Below are 24612 nucleotides of genomic sequence, written 5' to 3' on the forward strand. Positions count from 1 at the left end.
GCTAACTGTTAACTTTTAAGACCAACCAGTATACAATGTTAATTTATTTGAATATCAGTAATTTCCTTCATGAAATGCTGTACGTATTCATTTTTTAAAAATTCATTTGATTTTCAATTTAAAATGTGAAAATTGCTGCCATTGAGTGGTGTAGAATGATACAATGTTAGACTACAGGTTCAGACACATGGATACTGGTAGGTTAATTAATTCCCTCCCAGTCATTCAAAGCTTTCCACAGTGAAAATACAATATAAATAATGAAATCATTATAGTAATTATAGGAATTGTTCATTTATTTTTCTTAATATTATTGTTTTAGGAATTATCAAAAATGTAAAAAAAAAATAAATTACTTCCTGTTACTATCAGAGCAAATCATAGTTGTTAAGAAAATAAAAGCAGTTTCATCATTATTTTACCTGTTATTTACAACTATTTTCTTCATTGTGACAACTACCATTAACTACCAATGTCAACTAACTTAGAATATATGTCAGAAATACAAAGGAAGTAAATAATTAATGCACATTAGTAGTGAAATCAGAAAATATATTTCCAAAGTGCTCTTTTGTGGTATATTATACAAACCAACAACAACAACAACAACAAATACACAGTATTTATCATACAAGTACAATACGTATGATAGTATGCATACATTACAGGAAAAAGCAAACAGAATAAAATCAAGTGAAGTGGAAAAAATAAATGTTTCCAAGCAAAACAAACAGCAGAAATCTTTCTCATACTACTATTCAAATATAGTTTGTACATGATATTAGAAAAGCGGAAGACTATACAAGACTATCAAACTGGAACTCTAAATGAACAGCCTTTCCAATTTCTTGTACCTCTGTAACTACCCCAACATGACTCTGCTGGTTCTAGAACCCATATGCTGTGCCACACCACAGCAGGACTGGGACTCCAGTACTGGACTAGGTGGGCAGAAGTGACCAGCAGACTGCAAGAGTTGCTAAACACACTGAGGGATACTTTAAAGCTTCAAATTCTACTGCCTACTTATTGCATTACTTAAAATTATGACAACAGTGTGACTGTCAGGGATTAATCACAGAAGAATCACAGTGTAATGCTTCACTGATTATCTCATTTAGATTTGGCATTCAGACTTTATTTGTTGTCTCCCACTTACAAATCATTTAATTCTCTCAGGCACTTACTAGTCTTTGAATCCCTGTCTAGGTGAACCTAGAGCAAAAAAAAAAAGCCTCATTCAAAAAGACTGCTTTCTTGAATTTCACTAGTCTGCTAACAGTGACTCTCTCATGGTCACAAGTCATTCTCAAACCAAAAAAAAAAAGGTATTTAAGTGCACAAATATACAGACAGATCTAACAATGAGGAATTTGCACGTACAGGATGAGGGGAAACAAACGACTGCCATGAATTCATCTTTTCCCCGCAGTGACGTCATACATATGGTTATTGCCAGTGTTTACCACAAGATGGCATTTGAAATTCTTTGTCCTACGACCGTGAACACAGGTTCTATTTTTGCAAAGACACTGTAAACTACAGCATAATGCAAACCATCTTGGACAGAAAGAAAAGCTTGGACCAGTTCCTCTGAGCCCTATTAGAAGATTGACTGCCCCTACTAACCACTGTGGTATGTGCATTTACCACAAACTCCAGAAAGCCAGAGGAAGGGCAGTTATGGGACCGTATTCCTCACTGGGACAATAGTTCTATGGGACAGCATAAATCCAGACCATCCTCCTAAAGTGCAAGCGTTCTCAATTTGCTGTAGTTTCTGAAGGTCACAGTATCTATGGCAGGAGCATACGGCATTCAGTTATTGGTACTGTAAATTATAACAAGCCAATAAACATTAGAAAACGATATGTATTGGAAATCAGAAGTTGAAGAAAAAAGTGAGCCGTTATTAACACAAGCGTGTACAGGAGAATTGTTAGTTTATGGGGACTTGTAAGCAATTCTCCTTTTGGTGATTTTTGCTATAAGATAATCTTAGATCAGCTAGAAAATGGCACCATCTTTCACACTGACAGGCAAAGTAAACAGCTTCATAGTGACAAGGCTATCAGTGTCACCAGAGCTACTCACACCACTGACCACTGTGTCACAAAGCAAGATGAGAAAGTGTTTCAATTATATATTACGAATGTCAAATATAATATTTTCCACACGTAAAATGTACAGCGTAAATGCTTCCTATTTTTGTGTTTTTTGTGTGTATACTAATGGAAGAGGAAGTACTGAACAGTGTGTGTTGGCCACCACATTAAATAATTATTGCACACAGTACACTATAAAGCTGTTCCTTAATAAAGGCTGAAATGTGTGGAACTCATGGAGCCATAAGAATTAGTGTGGATAGAAATAGTGTGGAAAAGAGGATAAGGGCACACAGTACATATTATAAGTCTCTGGAAAAACAAGTAAATTAAAAGAATTAAATAGAACACTGAAGCACGGCAAATGTGCTTTAGTCTGAATCAGCTCTAATGTAGAGCATCTAATTTACATTTACATTGGAAATGTAAATATGTAATTTTTTGTCTTCCAATCAGAGGCTTTGCGAAACATCTTAAAAGTCTCAACACAGAACACAGTCAAACAGTGCACACTGGTGGGACAGTGGTGTTGTACCAGTGACAGAAAAAAACCCCCTCAAATATTGCATAACATTATACAAATGAGTCTTTTCACCATGAATTGGTTAAAAGCAGGAAATGCCTGGATGTATAATAATTTATAGTAACAGTAAATTATACAGGCTGTTTCAGTGTGGCTGTAAATATACTTTCAAAGAAGTGTCTATACAAGGATAGTTCTACTTTAAATTAAAAATAGAAGTTATTTTTGTCACAATCATGTCAATAGCGTGCACACGCGCACACACACACACACACACACACACACACACACACACACACACACACACACACACACACACACACAGGATGTGGGAAAACTCTTCCCTTGTTATTTGAGTGTTTGGAGTTGATTTAAAGCCGCCTCGTAACTAATATGTCATATCATTTCCCTCACATGTCCCATGTGAATATAAAAAGCAAAAAATATATATGTTAACTATAACCTACAAGCACTTAGTGTTGGCCTGAAACCTTCCCTGAGGCCGGTCTCCATAGCCTCTCTGATCCCGTGGCCCAGCTCTGGCTGGGGTGGGTGGTGCTGCAGGCTCAGGGCTGCTGCACCAGGCGGTGGAAGTGGGGCATGACTTTGCTCTCAGGCAGATAGAGGGCCATCTCCAGAGCCACCAGTACAGTGAACTCGAAGGAGATCAGCTCTCTCCTGCTAATGCGGAACCTCTCCTCCAGTTTCTGCAAAGAGAAGAGCCAGGATGAGAGGGCGTCAGTGAACGCTCTGGAGTACTCGCTCTGACTGGCAGGGCTTTATGGGAACATGGGTTTGGAGATCAGTGACTATAGCTCCAGAGCAGGATTGTGCTCAGCTATTATTTAACCACTTTACTGCATCAACATCTGTGAAGTGTTATCTAGCCAGTGTTATCTAGCACTTTGCTGTGTGTACTCTGTGCAGGAATGAAACTAAAAGTAAATGATTATGAACTTGTCGACATTATGCTCTTTTTGACTTTTGTTAGGTGAACAGAGTCAATTATTATTGTGGGGTTCTTAAAAGAACCATCACAGAAATGGCTGTTTAATGCCTTTAATAAAAACAACAGTTGTATTCATGTAGGCATGAAATTCTTGACATTCAGTAGACTGCTCAGACAGCCAGCCTGTATCGCTACAATACAATGCCAAGCTCTATTCAAGCTCTTATTAATAGAATAAAACAGACCTTGAATAATCCACAACCTTTTTGCTTTGACCTCTAATTGACTGAACAGTAGTTTATCTCCTTACACACTGGATCTTCATGGTGCTTCCATATGTGACACTAATTATGTGATTAATTGCTGTGAACTGAAATATAATATATATATATATATATATATATATATATATATATATATGCAGATTTCAGGTTGTGTGTGTGTGTGTGTGTGTGTGTGTGTGTAGTGAGAGAGAGAAAGTATTTCTAAACAAAATCTGATAGACCTCTGACCTCAAGCAAAAGACCAAAAGAAGCTGCAGGTGAACTTTTCAGGCTTTTTACGTTTTTTCCTCTTTTCTCATTTGCACTCACGTCGATAAGCTGTTTGACCTCTTGTTTCCTGAGGTCGCTGCTGATCTTGGCTGCCAGCAGGAGGCAGGCAGCCGCCACCAGCTTGCGGTTGGCCTTGCTCAGGCGGCCCTGCAGGACGAGCTTCTCGAAGTAGGCGAAGGCCACAGCCACGGAGGCCGGCTGCAGGCCGCACTCCTCCCCAGCCTCCCGCATCTCTCTCTTTAGGCTGTGGGCGCGACGCGCCGGGACGGACAGACAGACGAACAGAGTCAGTGAGGTGACTGCTCTCAAAACATCTACAGGCCATCAAAGCCTCATTAAGAACAAAAGAAAAATAAAATGAATGGCAACATTAATCGCAGTTTACTTTTGGAATGTACGGTTTCTAAAACTAGATATCTTATAAGAAACTCTAAAAACATGTCTCACATGGACATCATTTATTCACCTCTACTGGCACAGGGCCTCTCATGAGATCAAAGAATTGTGAATGTTGATGAATCAGGTTTGTACAGCTTTGTGCTCTTCATGCACAGTAGGCCTACTACAGAGCTATTTGATCTCTGATCTTCGAGTCGATCAGCGTGCATACAGCTAACGTATTCCAGCCACCTGAGTCATAGCAGCTATTGAATGAGGACCATCTGCCCTGGTGTGAATGTAGACCCCCTTGTTGCAGTCTTTAAAGAGTCACATGCCTGGTTATGACAAGCTGAACAAGTAAGTGTCTCTATAAGAGCTTGTGGAGTGGAATCTAGATATTGCCAGATCCATGTTCTCGCAGAACTGGCACTTTTTTGCAGGCTTGTACCACAGTGTTGGGTCACTGCGTGTTATACTGTGTATGACTATGTATGTGACGAATAAACCGAACTTGAACTTGAGATGTTCAGGATGTTGACGTTAAGAGGGCCTGTGGCGAAGAGCAAGGGTATGCTCACAGCCCTCCGGGGAGGGTTCCACTGATTACAAGAGTGTCGCTTATAGCAAAGCTTATAACCAGTAACTGTCATCTCCTGTGTTGTGCTGGTGCTGAGAAGCACTGATGGAGCGATCTCTCCATGTGCTACAAACCTAGGAAAATAAGTATGGAAATCCTGCTCTGCCCAGACACCGTGATTCCCCACTCACTGTTACTGATACAACTCAAAGTAGCGGCAGAGCCACTACTTTTTTTTGCCATGATTCACTCCCTTAAACTTGTAGACCCTTCTTTGTCTGGGCCCTCTGCCTAGGCCAGTCTCCCAAGGATAACCCAAGCAAGAGCAAGAAGCTCTCGACAACATGGCTCTATGGTTCACAACATATAGCTCTATGGTTCACAACATGGCTCTATGGTTCACAACATGGCTCTATGGTTCACAACATGACTCTATGGTTCACAACATATAGCTCTATGGTTCACAACATATAGCTCTATGGTTCACAACATATAGCTCTATGGTTCACAACATATAGCTCTATGGTTCACAACATGGCTCTATGGTTCACAACATGACTCTATGGTTCACAACATGGCTCTATGGTTCACAACATGACTCTATGGTTCACAACATGGCTCTATGGTTCACAACATATAGCTCTATGGTTCACAACATGGCTCTATGGTTCACAACATGGCTCTATGGTTCACAACATGGCTCTATGGTTCACAACATATAGCTCTATGGTTCACAATATATAGCTCTATGGTTCACAACATGGCTCTATGGTTCACAACATGGCTCTATGGTTCACTAGGGCTATAAGCCTCTCTCCCACGAAAAGGTCATGATCCTAGCAGGATCCTAATTTGTAAAAACTGTGCAAAATGAATTGTGGAAAATGTCATTTAATCTCAAAGTACGTTTAAGTGCAAAAATGTAACATCTGTAGGAGAGAGATTACTATAGTTACTGCAACAACTTAATGCCAAGCTGTGTACATCCACTGGGATAGTATAGCAAGGACGTGAATGCAGCTAATATGGATACAATATTAACCTAATGCACTATCAGCTATCAGTTATATTATTTGTTAGCAGTCATGTGTTTGTGTAAGTGTAAGTGTGCAAATCTGTATGTGTGTAGGGATGTGTACCTTCTGATCTTGGTGAGTGTGAGCTTGATGTGAGGAAATTTCTCCTTAAAGGTTTCATTCATGTCTTTCTTCAGATCCGATGGTTTCACATACTCAATCACTGTTGTCTGAGAGACATAGAGACAGAGTGTTACTTGCATGCTTTTGTCAGCAGTATTAAGGTGTGCATAGTGACGATATGAGCTGGTCAGACTAGGTACATTTAAGTCATAGAAGCCATGGCTTTAAAATATATCCTGACTTTATATCCAGCCTTTGTATGAAGCTCATTCCAACAGCACAAAGTCTCTGTGACATAGAGAGTCATTTAAGCCTCTTTAACTGTCTATGCATGAGAGTGTGTGTTTGTGAGAGAGTGTGGGAGAGAGGGAGAGAGAGAGAGAGAGAAAGCGAGAAAGAGAGAGGGAGGGAGAGAGGGAGAGAGAGAGAAAGAGAGAGTGAGAGTGAGAGAGAGTTGGATCAACCTGATGCATGGATCAACCTGAATCTGACCCCACAGAGACACCGAAACAAATCATTCATGGATTGCTGCCAGGAACTAAACCCTTACTGACTCTCCACTTTAACAAAGACAGACAGCATGAAGACGAGGAAGGGCTGGAGCCCTAGAACTGATCAGGCGTGACTACAGTGCGGCTTCCTCGTGTACTCTAACACATAACAAGATTCCTTGGACGTTTCCCTCTTTCAGTAGGTGTGTAGGCAGTTTAATAAGGACATTTTTAGCAAGTTACAATGGTGCAATTCTAACAGTCTGAATGTCCCATTACAGTTCATACCAGCATTTTGCATCCTGAAATTTTAGTTGAAATTATATTTAACAATATATTGCTTTCTTAATGGTTTGTTAATAATTTGTGACACCAAGATCATGGAAGGTTGAAATATGTACAAGAACCCTCTAACAAATAATTTTTTTCCTGTTTACCGTGACATCCTGAGCCACCTTGGGCATTCCAGATGAGGGTTCCATGGTCGTGTGATGAATTGCGACATTCACGCGATCCGACAAATGTAAATAGTTTTGCATATGGTGAAAGCTAACGCCAAAATACTGAGTTGAGCAGCACATGCAGCCCCTAGCTTGTGCATCTCCGTCCCAGAGTGCAATTCACCCGACTCTCCCATCTCTTCACACGACTGCTACTCCTGAACCCCCATGCCCCTCCCTCCATCTCACCATATAGGAGGCAAATATCAGGACTCTCTTGTGCTTCCCGCAAGGCCACTGGGGGTCACTCAGCAGGTTGGGGTCATACTCAGAGTCATCCAGACCTGGAAAAGACCACGTGCATAGAAACACCACCATTAGAACTGCTGTATATTATATTCGGGGGGGCTGATTAGGCAAATACGAAATTAATTGGGTTCATGGTATGGTATAATTGTTTACCATATCTACTATCTATACTATAAATTCACAGATTAGTAAATTCCTTCCAATTATTGTAGTGCCATTAACCAACATTTTTCATCTTTCCATTCATACTGCTGAATTGCCTGCTTTCTGGAAAGCAGCCTCTGTACATCCTCCTTTTAAGGATGCTGATCACTAAAGCAAAATGGATAAAACCCTGCAACAGTTTGCATGAGCATCATCTAAGTTTCTGGACAAACCTGATAACAAGCAACTAACTCACTAGCTTAAGGTGCAGGCCATCTTACTATATAAATGAGCTTATATTGGAGTCTCTGATATGGTTTTCACTGTGTAAATATAAACCTCCATCTCTCACCACTGCCATGTGTCTAAAAGCATTTTCCAGAGCTCAGTACCTGGTCCCACTTTCATCTCCCAATTTATTAACGATATTCCTCATCTCGTTAATAACTCTCGCATGCATTTATATGGCGATGATAATGTTGTATGCTACTGGTCCATTTCCTGACACAGTATTATGTTCCCATCAGGATATCTTCCTCAAAGTTAATCAGGCTTTTACTGGTCTTCATTTATCAGTAAACACAGCCAAAATTAAAGTTATCTTGCTTGGCCAGAAGGGCACTGTGCTCACTCCCAGTTCTGAAATGACCGCTCCTTGAACACTCCACTTCTCTCTGTATTGTCTGGGTGAACAGTCCTCTCTGCGCACTCACTGTAACATCTGCTGGCTTACACTTCTTTATGAAACTCTTCTTGTATTCTCACGCCCCTTTTTAAGTCACTTATTGCAGTTTCTGTGGACAAGTAAGACATCCTCCCTTTGCATCACAGTAAAGCCCACAGTAAATCCAACTCATCCTTTGGCCTGTTGTCACGTCAGTCGGCTGCACCCAAAGGCTGGATACATCCGCATGTGTTACTGCTATTAAGGGCTTACTTAAAGACAATTTTAATAATACCTGTAAATGTTTTACTTCTGTTCAATTCACGTAGCTTCAGTTTGTTAACTCTTGTTATATGACTCTTGTTGTTTGTTGTCTTTAGTAATTTATTTGTCATTTTTCTTCCTCTCCCCCTACTCTACAAGTGTCTTCGGGTACTTGCAAATAAGAATTAGTTCTTAATGTCTTGATTGGTTAAAAGTAAAATGTTTTAAAAATCTAAAATAAAAGTCAAATAATTTTAAAAAATGATACAGACACATGCATGCAAATTGGCAAAGAGTACAAAAATTTTTTAGTACAGGACATGTGGTTCGGCTTGTTTCAGAAGACACAAAAATGGAAATATTAAAAAACACTGTAAAACTAGAGATCTTCAATATACATGTAGACCTTGGTACTGGGTTGCATGTATGTTTTAAATAAGGTAACAAAGTATATTAAATTAATAAAGCATGAATTGTGCCTACGTAATTAAATAAGATCTGAAAAAGTTTAATTAAAAATAAACTTTAATACAACTTCTAATACAAAAGAATAATTTGCTATTTACAAAACAGAGAAAAAAATTCTATAGAATTGATAATCCAGAAAATAATTACACAGCATCCATAGCACCTCAGACAGAGAAGCCCATCTCTGCAGCCCGATCCAGAATGCCAGGAATCACCTCCACCAGGTCTAGGATTTGGTCAGAGAAGAGCATTTCTCCTTCTTTGGTAACCACTGCATCACACACCAGTGGCTCCTCACTGAAAAGGTTCATGCATGGCCTTATGCTGGGTGGTCAGCATGTGCCTCCGACTCTGAGCTGGAGTGAGAGAATGATCCCTCATCTCCAGAGAAGGTCTTCCTCTTTCTCTTCCGCAGCTGCGGTGGTGGAGTCGTCGTCGTTTGGTTGGCCATGTTCTGCATGTGGTTCTGGTAGCAGGCCTTATGCCATTGCTCCAGGCTGGACAGGTGAGAGTAGTAGGTCTGCATGTCCCACTCCCAGTAGACCTGCTGCCAGTAGAGCTCCTGGTTGGTATAATAAGCTCCAATGTTGCCAGGCAGCTGAGCTCTGTACCTCCACCAGACCTTACAAACATACATTTAATTAGCTTTTTCTTTTTTCCCCTCTGTGTCATACATAGCAATTTGGTAAGGAGCACACCAGTGGGATGCTGGAGGATCTTTATGGTCGGTGCCTCTACAGCACCACTAATATGGCCGACCACATGCGAGGGTGCCGGCCCATAGGAGTCCACACACATCACTGTCTCATGGGAGTTGTAGGGTGCACCTGAAAATTCCACAACAGATAAAGTGAAATACAGCACACTTTAAGGCTAGTCTGCCTTTTTAATATTTCACAATGAGCACGCAATATGAAGAATCCCTCTCTCATGTTATCTACAGATGCAATGATGCAGTCAGCAACTGCTGGTGCCTCCATGAAGTGATGTGCCACTCTTGGGTGTAATAAAGGCAAGGCAAGGCATGTTTATCATACACAGTGGCAATTCAAAGTGCTTTACACAGACAGAACAATTTGAATAATAAAAGTTATGATGTTCCAATATCTATTACTTGAAGAAGGCATTTGCCAAAAATAGAAAAAAAAAAAACATGGCCAAAGTAACTCATTCAAATAAAATATGGTTCATTTAAGTAGTAAACAAATTAAATAACAAAATATTAAAAAGGAATTAAAAGAGCAAAATACATTAAAAATAAGATAAATTATTAATGTTGATGTAAAATTAAAGAAATATAATGAACAGTTAAAGAGATACAAGGTCAAGTAAAATAAATATGATGAATTGTATATATTAAGGGCATCAAATCAAAGCTATAGAATAGCAGTGCAAAACTGTCTCTGACATCTAAAACAGCTTAACAGGAGAACATGTTTTTAGTTTTTGAAAGTGTCTGTGCATAGCTAATGACTTTAGACTCCACTAATCTGGTGTCTAATAGGCCTGTATTGTTCCAGCATATCAGTAATGTAAGGACCTAGACAATCTTTACACAAGTACCAATATCTTACAATTGATTCTGAACCTTCCCGGAAGCCAGTGATGATGTGAACACTAGAGTTGTGTGTGTGTGTGTATACCTCCTTGTCCTTGTTAATACTATTAGTTTTTCAATGAAGAATGCATTTTTAAAAAGTTTTTAAGAAGATAAACCGCCATATACATTCTGCAGTATGTGAAAATAGACAGTTATGGATGAAGAACCCACCTGCTGGCTGGAGGTAGACTGGATTCATCTGCCCCAGAAGTTACCCTTTAGCAGGGCAAAGTGCCTCTGCCTCTCCAGGTCACGGGCTGAATGCAAACTGCAAGTCGGATGCCCAGAGGAAGCGTGAATGTGCCCTGTAAATAATATCATCAGGTCTATAAGAAGGGCTACAGTGCCATGTAATGTCATTAGAATGTTGTTGAGAGAGTATGTGATGTCACATGATTTTTATTTACGTTCTCCATGGCAACAGAAAGACTTATGTGAAATGGTAATGAATGAATCTCAAATAAATAACTTATGCTAATTTATAAAATATGAATCAAAACGTGCTGTACACATGGAAAACAAAGCTTGACCATGATCGGCAGTGTAATATTAAAGTACCAAAATAGATACAAGCTATCTGATAAAACATTTTACTAAAACTTAGAATCCTACTATATACATCTATAATAAATACAATAATACATTTTATTATGGACAAGCCTACATATGGAAATCCATTCTGAAACACTACTTAGTAAACCTAGTGGCTTATATACACACACAAGTATAAAATAATGTACAGTGTATGAAAATTTTTTTTTTCTTACCATGAGTGGTAAAATCTGATCTCCTGTGTTCCTGTCCAGATCTCCGGCGGTACGAATTCATAGTCAATATGAAAAATGTATAGATCCTCGAAAGTAAATCGTAGAGCAAAATCACAGTATGACCAGTTTTGAGCTTTTCAGGACCCAAACTGAGCACCAAACATTCCAACTTCCAAACCAAACATTTTAAACCAAACATTCTGCAGTTGCTTAGCACACACAATCAAACCAGTCTCTATGGAGACTGGTTTAGTTTGTCTAGATTGAAAAAGTTTAGTTTTTCAATCTAGTTTGTCTAGATTGAAAAAAATACAAATGCCATCAACTCCGAATGTTTTTTGCAGTATTTTTGACTATACACTCATGATTCTAGACACTACGTCTTCTCAATAAAAAACACAAGACGGATAGTATGTGAATGCAGCGCAGTGCATGGAGGCCTTATCTGAGCCATCCATCCTGCCATCACCAACAGCGTGTGTGTATGTGAAAAGGGACCATCACTGTAGCTGGCTTGAAAAGATACTTCCGATAATGGTGCAGGAAAACAGCTGCTCACACCTGGGAGGTAAAGTGTTACTTTAGCAAGGAGTTCCTTGGTGCTGGCTGCCAAATATTTCCAAAGGCGTGTACTTCAGGTTCAGAAAGTCGGAAAGCCTCCCCGGGATTTTTTTTTTTCAGGTGCCTGGCTTTGCCAGAAAGTAGAATTAAGAAGGCAAAGCATAGGAGAGCTTTCAGCTTTTGAAAAAGAACTTCTGTACCAGTGAACACTAAAACACTACCCCCTTACACTCCAAGGACTGGAGGGTTTGGACTCCCATCCCTGCCTCTTGTAACCACATAATCCATGGTAGCTACTAATTGTCTTAAGTTTTATAAATAAAAATATTAAGCCTGTAGTTTAAGATGTAAATAAAACAGACCAATTTGCACCCTTCGTATGTGTTTAAATAAACAGAAAAAAAGAATAAGATAAATATGGCAGATTCTTTTGGGATTTGTAAGGCGTGTCCCACAAGGCAACAGTCTGTAAAGCATTTCCAAGAAAATGTTGAGAGAAAGAAATAGACAATAAACAACAACAAACAATGGCGTGGCTTATTCTGAACTGAGCTTTTGATCTGAGCTGGTTCGTTACACCTGCATTTTCACTGTGTGACACTTGTGCTCGCTCATGTTTCACACACACACACACACACACAGAGAGCGAGAGAGAGAGAGAGAGAGAAAATGCTGGAAAAGTATCTACAAGGCCATATGTTACACTGACTGCTTTAGTAAGCATACATCGTATATAAGACAATAAACCAGTATGGCTTTAGCATATGCAGGTGTCAAACACCATGTGAACAGCAGATATGAAGGTTTCCTCTTCAGTCTCCTACTCAAACAGGCCTTTGTGTGCACTTATTAAATGCAAACAGACAGATTAGGCAGTGGCATTTAAATCTGCAACCTTGTACAGAAACAGTGGTCAGGAAAGCTCTTCTTCATTTTTAATTTTGAAGCCAAGAGGTTTCACAAGTTTATTTGGCTTCCGCAGACGTGTGTCATCACCGAAACAGGCATCCTTCCCTTTTGGCAACAAGAAAAAAATGAAGGCAGCAAACTGCTATTGCTATTAGTGTTTGTAGGTGCTGGATTTAAAACAACAATAACAAAAAAAACCAAAAAAAAAAAAACAAAAAAAAAAAAACCCAACATCCAGGCTTGCCTACTTTCCGTGGAACACCATCCAGCACACCATGTCCTTCATACAAATGCCAACAGTATGACTTTGAAATGCTTGGCAATCTCCTAAGGAAGCACAGAATTTGAAAGGTCTTCTGAACCTTACTGAGGAGTAAAATGCTGTGGTAGCTAGAGGCCTATTATCTTACAAACTAATCTGCTGCTCAAAGTGCCAAAAAATGAGTTCCTTTGTATTTTGCATTGTACGTTTGAGCCCCTGCTAGCAATAAGTGTAAGCATGAAATCCCTTGTGTCCATCTTTGATCTGCATTTCACCAAAAGGGAGGTGGTCATGTAAAGAGACCATGGATAAGATGAACACAGTGTAGGTTTGTCCTCAAAGTACTCGACTACAGCAAGAGAGAAACTGTTGAGAAGTTAAAATGTGATTGATCATGTACATCAGGTCCTGTAGCTCCACCCAGCTACCACGCCCCCCTTCTGCCCATCCTTCTGTAGTCTCTCTTCTCCAACAGGAAGAATGCACTTCCAAAAACCTGAGCGCCCGCAATTAAATGGGGCACTAAAAAAACCCCAAAACAAAACAAAAAAACAGTATAAACAGTTATAAACAGTATTTAAGTGTAGCCAAGACTTGGGTTTCTGCATTACATATTTTGATTTCACTTTGAAAATTTTAATAGGCTTTCCTGGCAGACATGTTTTGCTGCTATTACGTGGTGTGTTGTAATGCTATAATTAATACATAATTAATTATAGTAAATATAAAAAAGGCATTTTTCTTAATATTAATGTTAAACTTGTTTAATCTAGTACAAAATAATCAAGTACAAAATGTTATCTTTATTTTGTACTTGTCTGATCATGTAAAGTTAATTATGAAAAATTCTAAAATCAAACACTACATTCTGTTTTGCAATAAAAATGAACAATAAATAAATGGTTTTGAATGTTACTTTATTCAAAAAGTGCCACAAAACCTGAAGTCGTGTGGGTGCAATTACAGCACCCCCACCCCCCCACATAAGCAGCAAAATCCATCGTCTCCACACGTTTGGTAGAGTGGAACATGCTAGATTAATAATAAATACAGCAATCCTCCCTCACCATTCATTAGCTTACCTCCTCAAATCAGCAAGTTAGAAGGTTAAACGTCTTCAGCAAAGCCAGCTGCTGCTGTTAATTAAACTAAACTCATTCTTGTAATGTAATCCACGCATATGCCTACTTACCCAAAGATCTGTTAAATAGGAGAACAAATGAACACGTTACGGGCGACAAGGCTGTTTAGCGTGGTCCTCGCTGCTAACCGCTCAGGTAGATAGCTACCTCGCTACTGCACAGATGTGCCAGGACCTCTTGTGTAAGCGCTTTTTAAAAATGGGACAGGCAGTCAGTGAGAACACGAGACCACACTAGTCCAGCGAAAACACCTCCTCTTAGTATGAGATGTGTGTTCTATGTCATCGCCCTTAACCAGTGAGCACATACTATAGAATGTATATTTAATGCAAAGAAAAATGTGCTTGTAAGACTTCCATATTTCATTCAAGTACTTAGTCTGCTTAAAAGTGTCCTTCACTGACTCTTATGGGTCTTGTTAATGAAGGGTTACTAAATCTGGGGTATGGATGTGAACAGCAAGGGCTATGCTAATGACACACGCGCACACACCCCAGAGTAGAAAAACACAAGAATAGTTCAGTCCACACACAGACCCTGGCTGCAGCAGCGCTGTGTTAATGACCGGCTACAGTGCTGGCCCTTGCCTCTTTATTCTGTGAGTCATGCAGCACATCACAACCTTTTCAGCTCCCCCATTGTGTCTGTGTGACACAAAATATAACGGGCACATAATGGGCACTAATGTGTGTGTTACTGAAGGACCTATTGATATCAGACTAATCCTCTGCCCCAGGCACACACATATACACACTCCTAAACTATTTCAGTCAGTCTTGGGTCACAATAGGATCAAGGAATCTTGGATAAACATGCCTCAGTGAGGCCCAGTACAAGCCAAGCCCAGCCCAGCCTGCTCCCAGGACAGTGATGTAGCAACCGTGTGCATGCCACAGATGAAAATATTTTAGCCAACTGTGTGTGTGTGTGTGAGAGTAAGTGAGTGAGTGAGTGTGTGTCATACCCAGGTTGAGGCCCACAGTGCTGCTCAGGCGTGATGAAGGGTAGCTTCGTGGGATGCTGTTTCTGGAATAGGGCATCTGCAATGCCATGTCTGGCGCTTTGTCACTGACCAAAGCATTCGTGGGGTACAAGAACTGGGCATAGGATATCGTCTAACACACACACACACACACACACACACACACACACACACACACACACACACACACACACACACACACACACACACACACACACACACACACACACACACACACACACACACACACACACACACACACACAATTACTCCATCCATAAACATCAAACAGAAGAGGATCGTATGTAGTAACTGGAGTGTACTGTACTAAAACATGTAGAGGTGGTCAAAATTGCAGTGAAGTACACGAGTTTCCCAAAGAAACAGGATCTCTGACAGAAGGCCCATCAGCTGTGTAAGCAAAGTGGTTTGATTCTAGGATATGAAACCAGATTACATTAGAAAAAATGGATCTTCAAATTGCAAATTCTAAAGTTCCATGAGTGTAGGTCAGGTGTTTGAGTGCTAACGTATGTGACTAATGCAGTGTCCATCAGCATTAGAGGATGCTTGTGTTTTACCTCTTCAGACAACAGACGCAGACCTACGAAAAAAATCAGCTATTAACAACAAGAATTCCTTTGGTGCTCACTTATCAATCCTACAAATAAAACAACGGCTAATATCATTCAAACGCAGACTGTAGACCCATCTAGTTGCAGATTATTTAAAGGACAAATGACCCTGCTCCCATATTGACTCACTAAATTGGTACTTGTTGTAGGGTATTGTTTATGTTGTTTAACAAACTTTAGCACTTATTGTTTATTGCACTTATTATTGATTAAGATAGACCTTATGTATTTTGTACTTCTAGGTATCAGCATTGATCCCTGCATTTCTACAGTATTCTAGTTCATTGGTATGCTGAACCTCTAACCTACTGTACTGTACTAGGATATTCTATGAGTAAATGACAAAGCACTTATGTAAGTCGCTCTGGATAAGAGCGTCTGCTAAATGCTGTAAACGTGAAATACATGTAAAACACTCCACTAATCATCAAAATGTCAAAAGACATGCTCATAAAGAGTGAGAAAAGTTACCAGTCACATTTTTAACTGCATTACAGTAGCTTCTAACTACTCTACATGTGCTATAGGGAAATTTATTAACCCAGCCACTAAAACAGTTGATCCTTTTGTGCTGGTTATCATTCACGTCTCCTCACGCGTCACTGCGGCAGTTGTCCGTTGTAATTCTTGTGAGAGATGTAATCAGCTTTCCACTGGAGAAACCAAGTTAAGACCTGCCGATCAGTTTAACACCACCAGACCGCCAAGACTAGTCACTCCAATGGCAAAGCATTTTAATGCTGATGGACATGCAAATGTAAATGCATTTTAATTCTGATGACATATCTGTTTGCACTGCAGAAGCAATGGAGACAGGAAACCCAAAGGAAAAAAAAACAAACAAACCACAACTTTAAAAAAAAATTGTGTGTACTTCACTGCAATTCATACATATATTATAATGTCACCACAAAGCTGATGGGTGTGAAATGAGGCCATCGGTGCTGAGCAGGACAGCAGTCACGGACACCAGAGTGTTCCTCCAGTGACATCCCTGACATCATGACTGACAGCTGAAGTAATCTAATTCTTACTCTTCCGTACATGCCGAGCTCCACCCCCTCCAAGCCAGGAAGCATCTCGAGGGTAGTGGAGAATCCTCCAGACGAGTGCCTCCGCCGCTGGTTGGTCAGCGCAGGGTCACTGAAAAAGAAAGAAAGAAAGAAAGAAAGAAAGAAAGAAAGAGAGAGTTCAGAATACTGTCTGTGTGCTCTTCAGTAAATAAGGGCATCACTTTCAGAAGGGGAAGCGTCACTGAAGAAAAAGGCCATTTTATTTTAATTACAACTATTAGATTGAAGCAGCAGAGGAGTTCTCAGGTCAGAGAGAGAACCCAGGTTTACTGAAAGCCCAGAGGCTTGTAAAGGCAGGCAAACCTGCACTGATAGCGTTCACTCCGATACACTCTGCAGCCGGCACACATGCATGCACAGCAGGAGTGATTACCCAATTTTCAGGGTCTTCCAACTTTAGTGTTTGCTAATAATTCACCCCCCCCCATCCTTGTCCGTGTTCAGACAAATCTCCAGATAAACTGGGGGAAAAGGAGGAACAGATGGACTACACTTCCCAGAAGCCTGTTCTCCCTTTTCTGGGTTCCAGTGGGCAGCTCTGGGAGACAGCAGGGAGAGGGCTGGCCAGGTCATGTCCTACTCAGCTCAGAACTGTGGGAAACATTCCTGCTCGAGACATTTGTCCCGGCCAGACCCTGGATCCCAGGAGGAATGTTCTGCTCTTGTGCTCACTGTGGGTCCAAAATGGTGCCCAAGTTCTCAGTCTCTGTCTTGTTTATTTTATGGGGGGGGGGGGGGAGAGAAAGTATGCCAATTGATGTTTACTTTCAGAAAGGAGTATGACAATCTAATGTTTATTTACGGAAAATAATCCTGGGACAAAATTACAGAGGACAGGAAAGGAGAAGAGAGGGTCATTGCGCAGTACGTGGGAAAAAGGTGGAGACAAAGCAGGACGTTGTGAGTAAGCGGGAATGAAGCTGCGCATGGATGTGCTTGGCTGGACAGTTCAGGCGGCGTCAGAGAAAAGCACTGTGGATGTTTGCTTGCCCGTAGTACCTGATGTGGAAGCTCTCTCCATATGGCAGCACAGAAAAGGCAGCACACAGTGATCCCTTCGCACAGACGAGCACGATCCTGCAGTGGAGGGGAAAAACAATAACAAAACTCTGGCAGGTTAAAACACACACTCGCTCTCACCCCTCTGTCAGTTCCCGGGAAGCAGGCAGTGAATGCGTTCAGAAGACTTGTTACACTCTCGAGGTCGTTCACAGGTCCACAGAGTGACTGCACCTGCTGTTATGGCTGTGCAATGGAGATCAAACTCCATAACACACACACACACACACACACACACACACACACACACACACACACGTTCATGTGGTTCCCACATGCACCATACCCACAGAGGTATGCTGGGACTGATCTCCATCCGGACACTCTGCAGCTTATGCACACACACACATGCGTTACTGTTGTCATTTAGTTGTATTTGCCTCTGTGGCCTTATTAACTTTTGATAGTAGTTAAAAATAGTTCGCTATAGGTAGTTAGGCCACCGGCCAGCGGAAAATTTCTCATCGGCCATTTGGAATCATTAATTCCCCCTTCCTCCCATTACGCTGAATAGGGTGTGTGTGTGTGTGTGTGTGTGTGTGTGTGTGTGTGTGTGTGTGTGTGTGTGTGTGTGTGTGTGTGTGTGTGTGTTTAAAAAAGAAGAAGAAAAAGCCAGGGAGGGGAAAAAAAAAGTTATGGAAAAGCAGGACCTGTGTGGGCCTCTTAGTTTTTCTGTGTGGGTACTCAAACACAGCTGGAGGAAGAGCAGGGTCTCGGGGAAACAGCACGCAAACTCTTTATCCACTCCCTCGGCCCCACACCTGTCTCCCACACACAGGCGAGGCCAGTGAGCACTGCCCTAAAGGCATTCTGCAGTGGATCTGCCCCATAGTTATGAGAGCGCCTAACCAGTGCCAACCCTGATCTGAGACTCTTGCTGCAAGTGTTATTTATACATGTCTTTTGCGTCACAGGAGAGTCGGAGTGCAGACTGCTCCTTTGGAAAGTTCATGAAAAGCCTGAGGAACCTCTAGAAGTGGCTTGTCGGCTCGGAGCCAGCCTGAACGACTCCACCTATGGCGACGCTTCCCAGGCCCAGCACGGGACAGTTCAGGGAATGTGCATTTTTTGTTCAACCCGACATACGCGATCTGGTTTGTTAGCTAATTAGCTAGCTCTTTGCAAATCGAGTTACATGTGGTAGAGTTGGGAAAACGCAAAAACATGTGATCCCCATGATTCAGCCTGAACTACAGGAAGATATTCACACTTGTCTTTCAAAACATTTTTCATACAAATACTGGAAGGTTAATTCGCAGTTAAAAAACAAAACAAAACACTACAGGGATCAGATGGTAGATTTGCTAATTGAATGTATATACTGACAACTTCTAGCATTAGTTATGCCTGTCAACAAGTAATCTCCCTTCACCTACTGAACTCGTACAGTAATAGCAACAGCAAGAAGTGCAGAGCACCTTCTTACTTCAAATGAGTGGGGGAAAAGTAGAAATACTGATACACACGCACACCTATAAAATATAGGTCAAGATCGACCCACAGGCTGTTATTGTGGGCACGACCTCACAATACAGGGGATTAGGCAATACCAAATAGACAGAGGTGAACACATGCACACACCTGCTACCTCTGGTGTCATACTGCCGCATGCTCTTAATGAAGTGAACTTTCTTCAAGGAGCGTGGCCGAGAGGAGCCAGACACGTTACGGGTCCTGAGAGAGAAAGAGAGAGAGAGACAGAAATCCTTATTGTACAATAGGAGACACAAATGAATAGCCTTTATATAGGATGCCTGCGAGTTTGTGCTCTTAGGGTCTAGACATTTCTAACACATGCCAACTAACACGTACCGCAGTTATAATCGATTCACTCTTACAGCATGTTAGTGCCGCAATGCCGCACCAAAATAACGCCAGGATGGGGGTACCCCGGCTGAGAGGTATGGCAGTTAAGAATGGAGGGCGGGGGGGCAGGAGAGTGGTTTCCTCTTTCCTGTGGCTCAGTACTCTATATGGTTAATGAAACTGGCAGCGACCGGCTCTGTGCTGCTCGTCTATCACGGCTCCACTAGACACCGGGCCCGGGGTACGTTTGCATGGGAGGAGAGATGTGTGTGTGTGTGTGTGTGTGTGTGTGTGTGTGTGTGTGTGAGAGAGAGAGAGAGAGAGAGAGAGAGAGACCCTTTCCGCCATCATAGGCTTTCGTCAATGAGATTGTGATTGCATTCGCATCAGAAACTCTTAAACGTCTGGCTATAGCAACTCTCTGTCCAATGATATCCAGTTAACAGAGGATCTCCAAATGGTCAGACAGATAATTAAATAAATAAACAAACAAATAAATAAACAAATAGAAGTTATTTATTTAATCGCAGCATCTGCTCTCATGCACAACATCGCCCCTTTGTGACCGTCTGTCTTTCTCCATAAGCTCTGCCCAGGGCACAGCGCCGTTCACCTCCATACGGAGACGTGATACGTAACACGAAATAACGCATTACGCCACCTGCTTGTGCGGTACCGGCCCCGACCAAAGCCCCTCTCCAGCCAAGCTGTTCTGCTTCAGGAGTGACCAACGACCTTAATGTCGCGTGCTAGAATGGACTGTTATCCGAGCCAGACAGGCAGAGAGTGTCTGTTGGGGTGGGGGTGGGGGGGCTCAGTGAGAGCAGACACTTTCCACTGTCAGACATCAGGAGTGTGACTGGGGCAGTGGTAGCTCAGTGGTTAAAGTACTCAGCTTATCATTGGAAGGTTGCTGGTTCAAGCCCCACTACTGCTAAATTAACACTGTTGGGTGCCTGAGCAAGGCCCTTAACCATCAATTACTCAAGTTGTACTCAGTCATAATTGTAAGTTGCTTTGGACAAAAGTGTCAGGTAAATATAATGACTGATTTCATGTCGTCAGGCCTGGACTGCTTGTTCAACCAAGCCTTCTCTTGAAACCTTAAAGTGAGGTTTGTATCTGTTGGGCTCAGCATGTGCTCCCAAGGGGCAAACTGGATTAGTGAGTAAGGCCCACACGGGAACACAGCATTGTCGCAATTGGCAACAATGACTCGCTTGCCTCCTCTTAATATAACCTAAAGAGTAATCCAGGCGCATCTGTCCATCTAGATATGTGAACTCAGGCCCCTGCTTCACCCTCCCTGGCCGCTCATCAATGCCAGGAAAGCTACTTCTGCACTGTTAATCCAGTCAGTTGGTTCATTGGGGTTTTTTTTGTTGTTGTTTTACATTTTGCCCGTCGATTGATTCTCAGAATAAATTTAAAAAGTACATAAATAAATAAATACAGCACCGAGGTCTTTGACCGGAATACATCTCTCTTTGCAAATTCCTTTTTCGCATTGCAGTGCTTCTTAATATGCCAGACTGCCTGCCTGAGATGATCAAGACTAAGCAGGAGCGAAGGGATTAACGTAGTATCCCGGGATGAGAATCTCTCTTGGATTAACATACTCTCCTAGGATAATAATCTTTGTCTCATTTTGGGCCCAGCTTCCACATTAGGATGTGGAACAGTGGGTACCAGTAACTGCAAAGCTGGCTGTCAGCTTTGGTGTGCCCAGTCTGAGGGGGAAGGGGGCAGAGGGTTTATGGATCGGCTCCGCGGTCCCACTTTCCCGGAGCACACGCATATCACGCCGAGGGCGTCAGATAGGTGTGTGGGTTGAAACAGCAGGGCTGGCGTGAAGCTAAATCACGACAGCGTGGGCAGGGGAGGGGCTGGAGTTTATGCAGTGTGCTGCTCTCCAGTAAACAGGCTCAAGTGTTTTACGAGGGTCTAGCCGTTACTGCTGAGTTCTTGCCGTTCTGGGTTCGGTACCATCGCACTGTGGCTGACGTACTAAAAAAAAAAAAGGTCTGTTGAAAAAAACGTTTGAACTGAACATAAAGTCAGATGTAATAACGTGTGTTTAACACCAGCTTCCTGTGGTTAATAAAGGATGTTTTACGCTGGTAACCACTACTGAAGAGGAAGTCATTTTGCTATCTATAGAGATGTTCATGAGCCTTTATGTCTCATTATTTGACTGCCACAGATATGAAGTAATGAAGGAAGGTTAGGCTTACTCACTGGTTTTTAAAAAGGTAATTAACACTTCACTGTATTCCAAGCAGACAAACGTACATGGACCCCCCCCAAATGACCCACACATACATAATTCACAACACAACAAAACGGAAAAATAATTCAGCAGTGGAGGAACCATTGGCTTATTTAATTGCTGGTCATGCCTCCCCTCTACCTGACTCTCAATCTCAGTCTCTCATTCAGGGCTACAGTTTTTGCTAATTCACACTGCTGTAAAACGGTGGCTTATTTAAAGTGCCCGTGTGCAAGGCGGCTGGTGGAAGGCTCCCCTCTGCAGGGTCAGGTGCCATTCAGTGGCTCAGAGAAGGCCACAGAAAGTCCCGACTGCTGGTGCGGCATCTCGGACCTGGGCCCGCCCACTCAGCAAAAAATACTTCTGAAACTGCCACAATGGAAAAGTCACGATCGCAATCCATCGCGCTCTTATATTCAACGTAAAAACGTCCAAAAGAACACCGTCTTGTATCAGAAGGGGACAAGAGTTGTAGGTGGGGTGGTAGGACATTTTATCATCAATTCTATAGTTTATGACAGTTGGTTATATTGCATTTTGTCGGCAGTTTGATAACTGATTAACATTAATCGGCAGATAGCACCGGAAAAGGTTTCCAGGGCCAATCACAATTACCAGGTACAAAAAGAGCTCTTCTTTTCACGTTAACACGACTGGCTCGGTGCTAGCCTACACTTATGGTGCAAGGTAGATGTGTTCAGACCTGCAGAAACTATGCGGCTGGCAGTCGTCACAGGCTGCTCTGTGCTCTTTGATCTCCCTGGGCATTCCTGGCACGTGGGCGCGTGCATTTACAGGACAGGCAACCCAGAACTGACCGGCAAGGCTCTTGCCCTAAGCAGATGCCGATGTGAAAAACGCCCCACCCCCCTCTACTGCTCGACACCACCCACCCACACACACACACACACGCCATTCTCTCATCAACCTATAGGTCATGAGTGTGCGATAAATATAACTCTCTCACTTCCTTCTGTCACACAAGTAAACCATTGCCAAGTTCCTGTCAGGTTTGGTCCACAAAATGCCCAAGTTTGGACAAACAGTGCTCGGGTCATGATGTCGTCTGTACTGCTCCTTCTCTCAGGGGGCTTCTTTTTCTTATCTTACTGTTTGCTTCCTTAGCAGGACAACTAAACTTTGAGATGTGTGGGGACATGAGATGTGTGGGAACAGAGTGTTTCCTTTCTTGTGAGGTTAATAGCCGTCCACTCTTAATCCGACACATTTAAGCACATCTGTGATTTCAAGCCAAGAGTCACCAACAGGCGTATCTGTTTAAAAAAGGGTGCGTCAAACTGGGTGCGCTAAAAAGTGGTTTAGGTAAAACGTAATTATGCACGTTACCTACCTGTTTACAAATATAACTGGATGAAAAGTGCTGCAAGCAACGTTTCTCTCATGTGTTAATGTTATGCATTTCATAAAATAAGGTGGTCGGTATAATAATAAAGAGCACAAATAGCCTACTAAAGATGATAAAATGTAAACATTAGCGCACACTCGTCAAGGCAGCGTCTCCGGAGAGCTGCAACCTCGCCCACCACGTTCCCACTGGTCTGAAAGTGTTCCTCAAGCAATAAATAATGGGTTTTTAAACACGTAATACGGAAGTGAGTGAGCAATAGTTTGTACACCGCGTTTTTACAACAATGCAACTTACTGCAAGTGTAACACGTGAGCGTATAGGACGCAGCACCTGTTTGGGTAAAGTTACGTCCAACAGTTGTATTCAACAGCCGCAAAACCTTCCAGGGAAGGCGGTTCAAACGATCATAGGCTGGCACAAACCAGCAGAGCGCAATATACATGGAGAAGTGCGTCCGTTCTAACGTTCAGTTTCAAAGTATTTGACAGCTACTCGCCTTTGTCGAGCCTCCAAAGACGAGCTGCAACTCTGGACGGAGAGCAGCGTCGGGGACTTTCGCGCTCCCAGTGGAGTGGGCTGAAGGCTGGATGGCGAGAGAAGATTCCCCTGCGACGAAACGGACACCCTCTCTTGCTCGCTCGTTTCCACTTCAGTGTTCCCCACACTACCGTATTCCGAATCAGACGGCAGGACGAGAATTGGCGGAACATTCAAGATCCCGAGTCTGGGAACGGGACACACACCGCCGCCGGAGGACGACAGGTTGGGGAAGGTCCCGTAGGTGCTTGAGGCCGGCGACAGTTCAGTTATCGTGGACCCAACGTCGGTGCCTTCACATTCGGCATCTCTCCGGCCCGCCGCAGCGGCATCGTTTATCTGCAGCGATGGACGCCCGTCAAGGGATATATTAGTAAGGAACAGAAGCGCTGCTTGTCTCCTCCGGGAATCTCCACTTTTTCGTAGATGCTCTCTGGGTAGTTTGCCTGTACAAGCGCTCGACGTGGTGTGCACACCGCACGCAGCAGCCGCCATTCTCAAGTGGGGAGACAAATTACGCTCCGAGTGTTCTACAGTGGCGCTGGAAACCCGACCACGCCCACCTCAAGTTCATTGGTGCTATGCGAGGAATTATGTTAATTAGAGAATTTCTACACGGGATTGGACCGTCAA

At 42.3% G+C, this 24612-nt stretch overlaps 1 protein-coding gene across 2 annotated transcripts; it reads right to left on the bottom strand.

The window, feature by feature from the left end:
- Nucleotides 1-535: 535 nt before the first annotated feature.
- On the bottom strand, nucleotides 536-24612 carry cables2b (Cdk5 and Abl enzyme substrate 2b). 2 transcript variants are annotated; one of them, XR_004775576.2, is made up of 10 exons: nucleotides 23939-24612; nucleotides 19580-19672; nucleotides 17939-18016; nucleotides 16901-17009; nucleotides 15214-15364; nucleotides 7409-7503; nucleotides 6229-6335; nucleotides 4171-4375; nucleotides 3096-3335; nucleotides 536-1796 (listed from the first exon to the last, which is right to left on the bottom strand). XR_004775576.2 is itself a non-coding variant. In XM_035522303.2 (9 exons), the coding sequence occupies exons 1-9, from the start codon at nucleotides 24472-24474 to the stop codon at nucleotides 3195-3197; spliced, it is 1515 nt and encodes a 504-aa protein (XP_035378196.1). In that variant the 5' UTR covers nucleotides 24475-24612; the 3' UTR covers nucleotides 536-3194. The 2 variants fall into 2 exon arrangements, 1 of the variants encoding a protein (XP_035378196.1); XM_035522303.2 differs by having other exon boundaries at nucleotides 536-3335.

Source organism: Electrophorus electricus, chromosome 24 (genome assembly GCF_041902795.1).
Source record: "Electrophorus electricus isolate QZ-2024a chromosome 24, ASM4190279v1, whole genome shotgun sequence".
NCBI lineage: Eukaryota > Metazoa > Chordata > Actinopteri > Gymnotiformes > Gymnotidae > Electrophorus > Electrophorus electricus.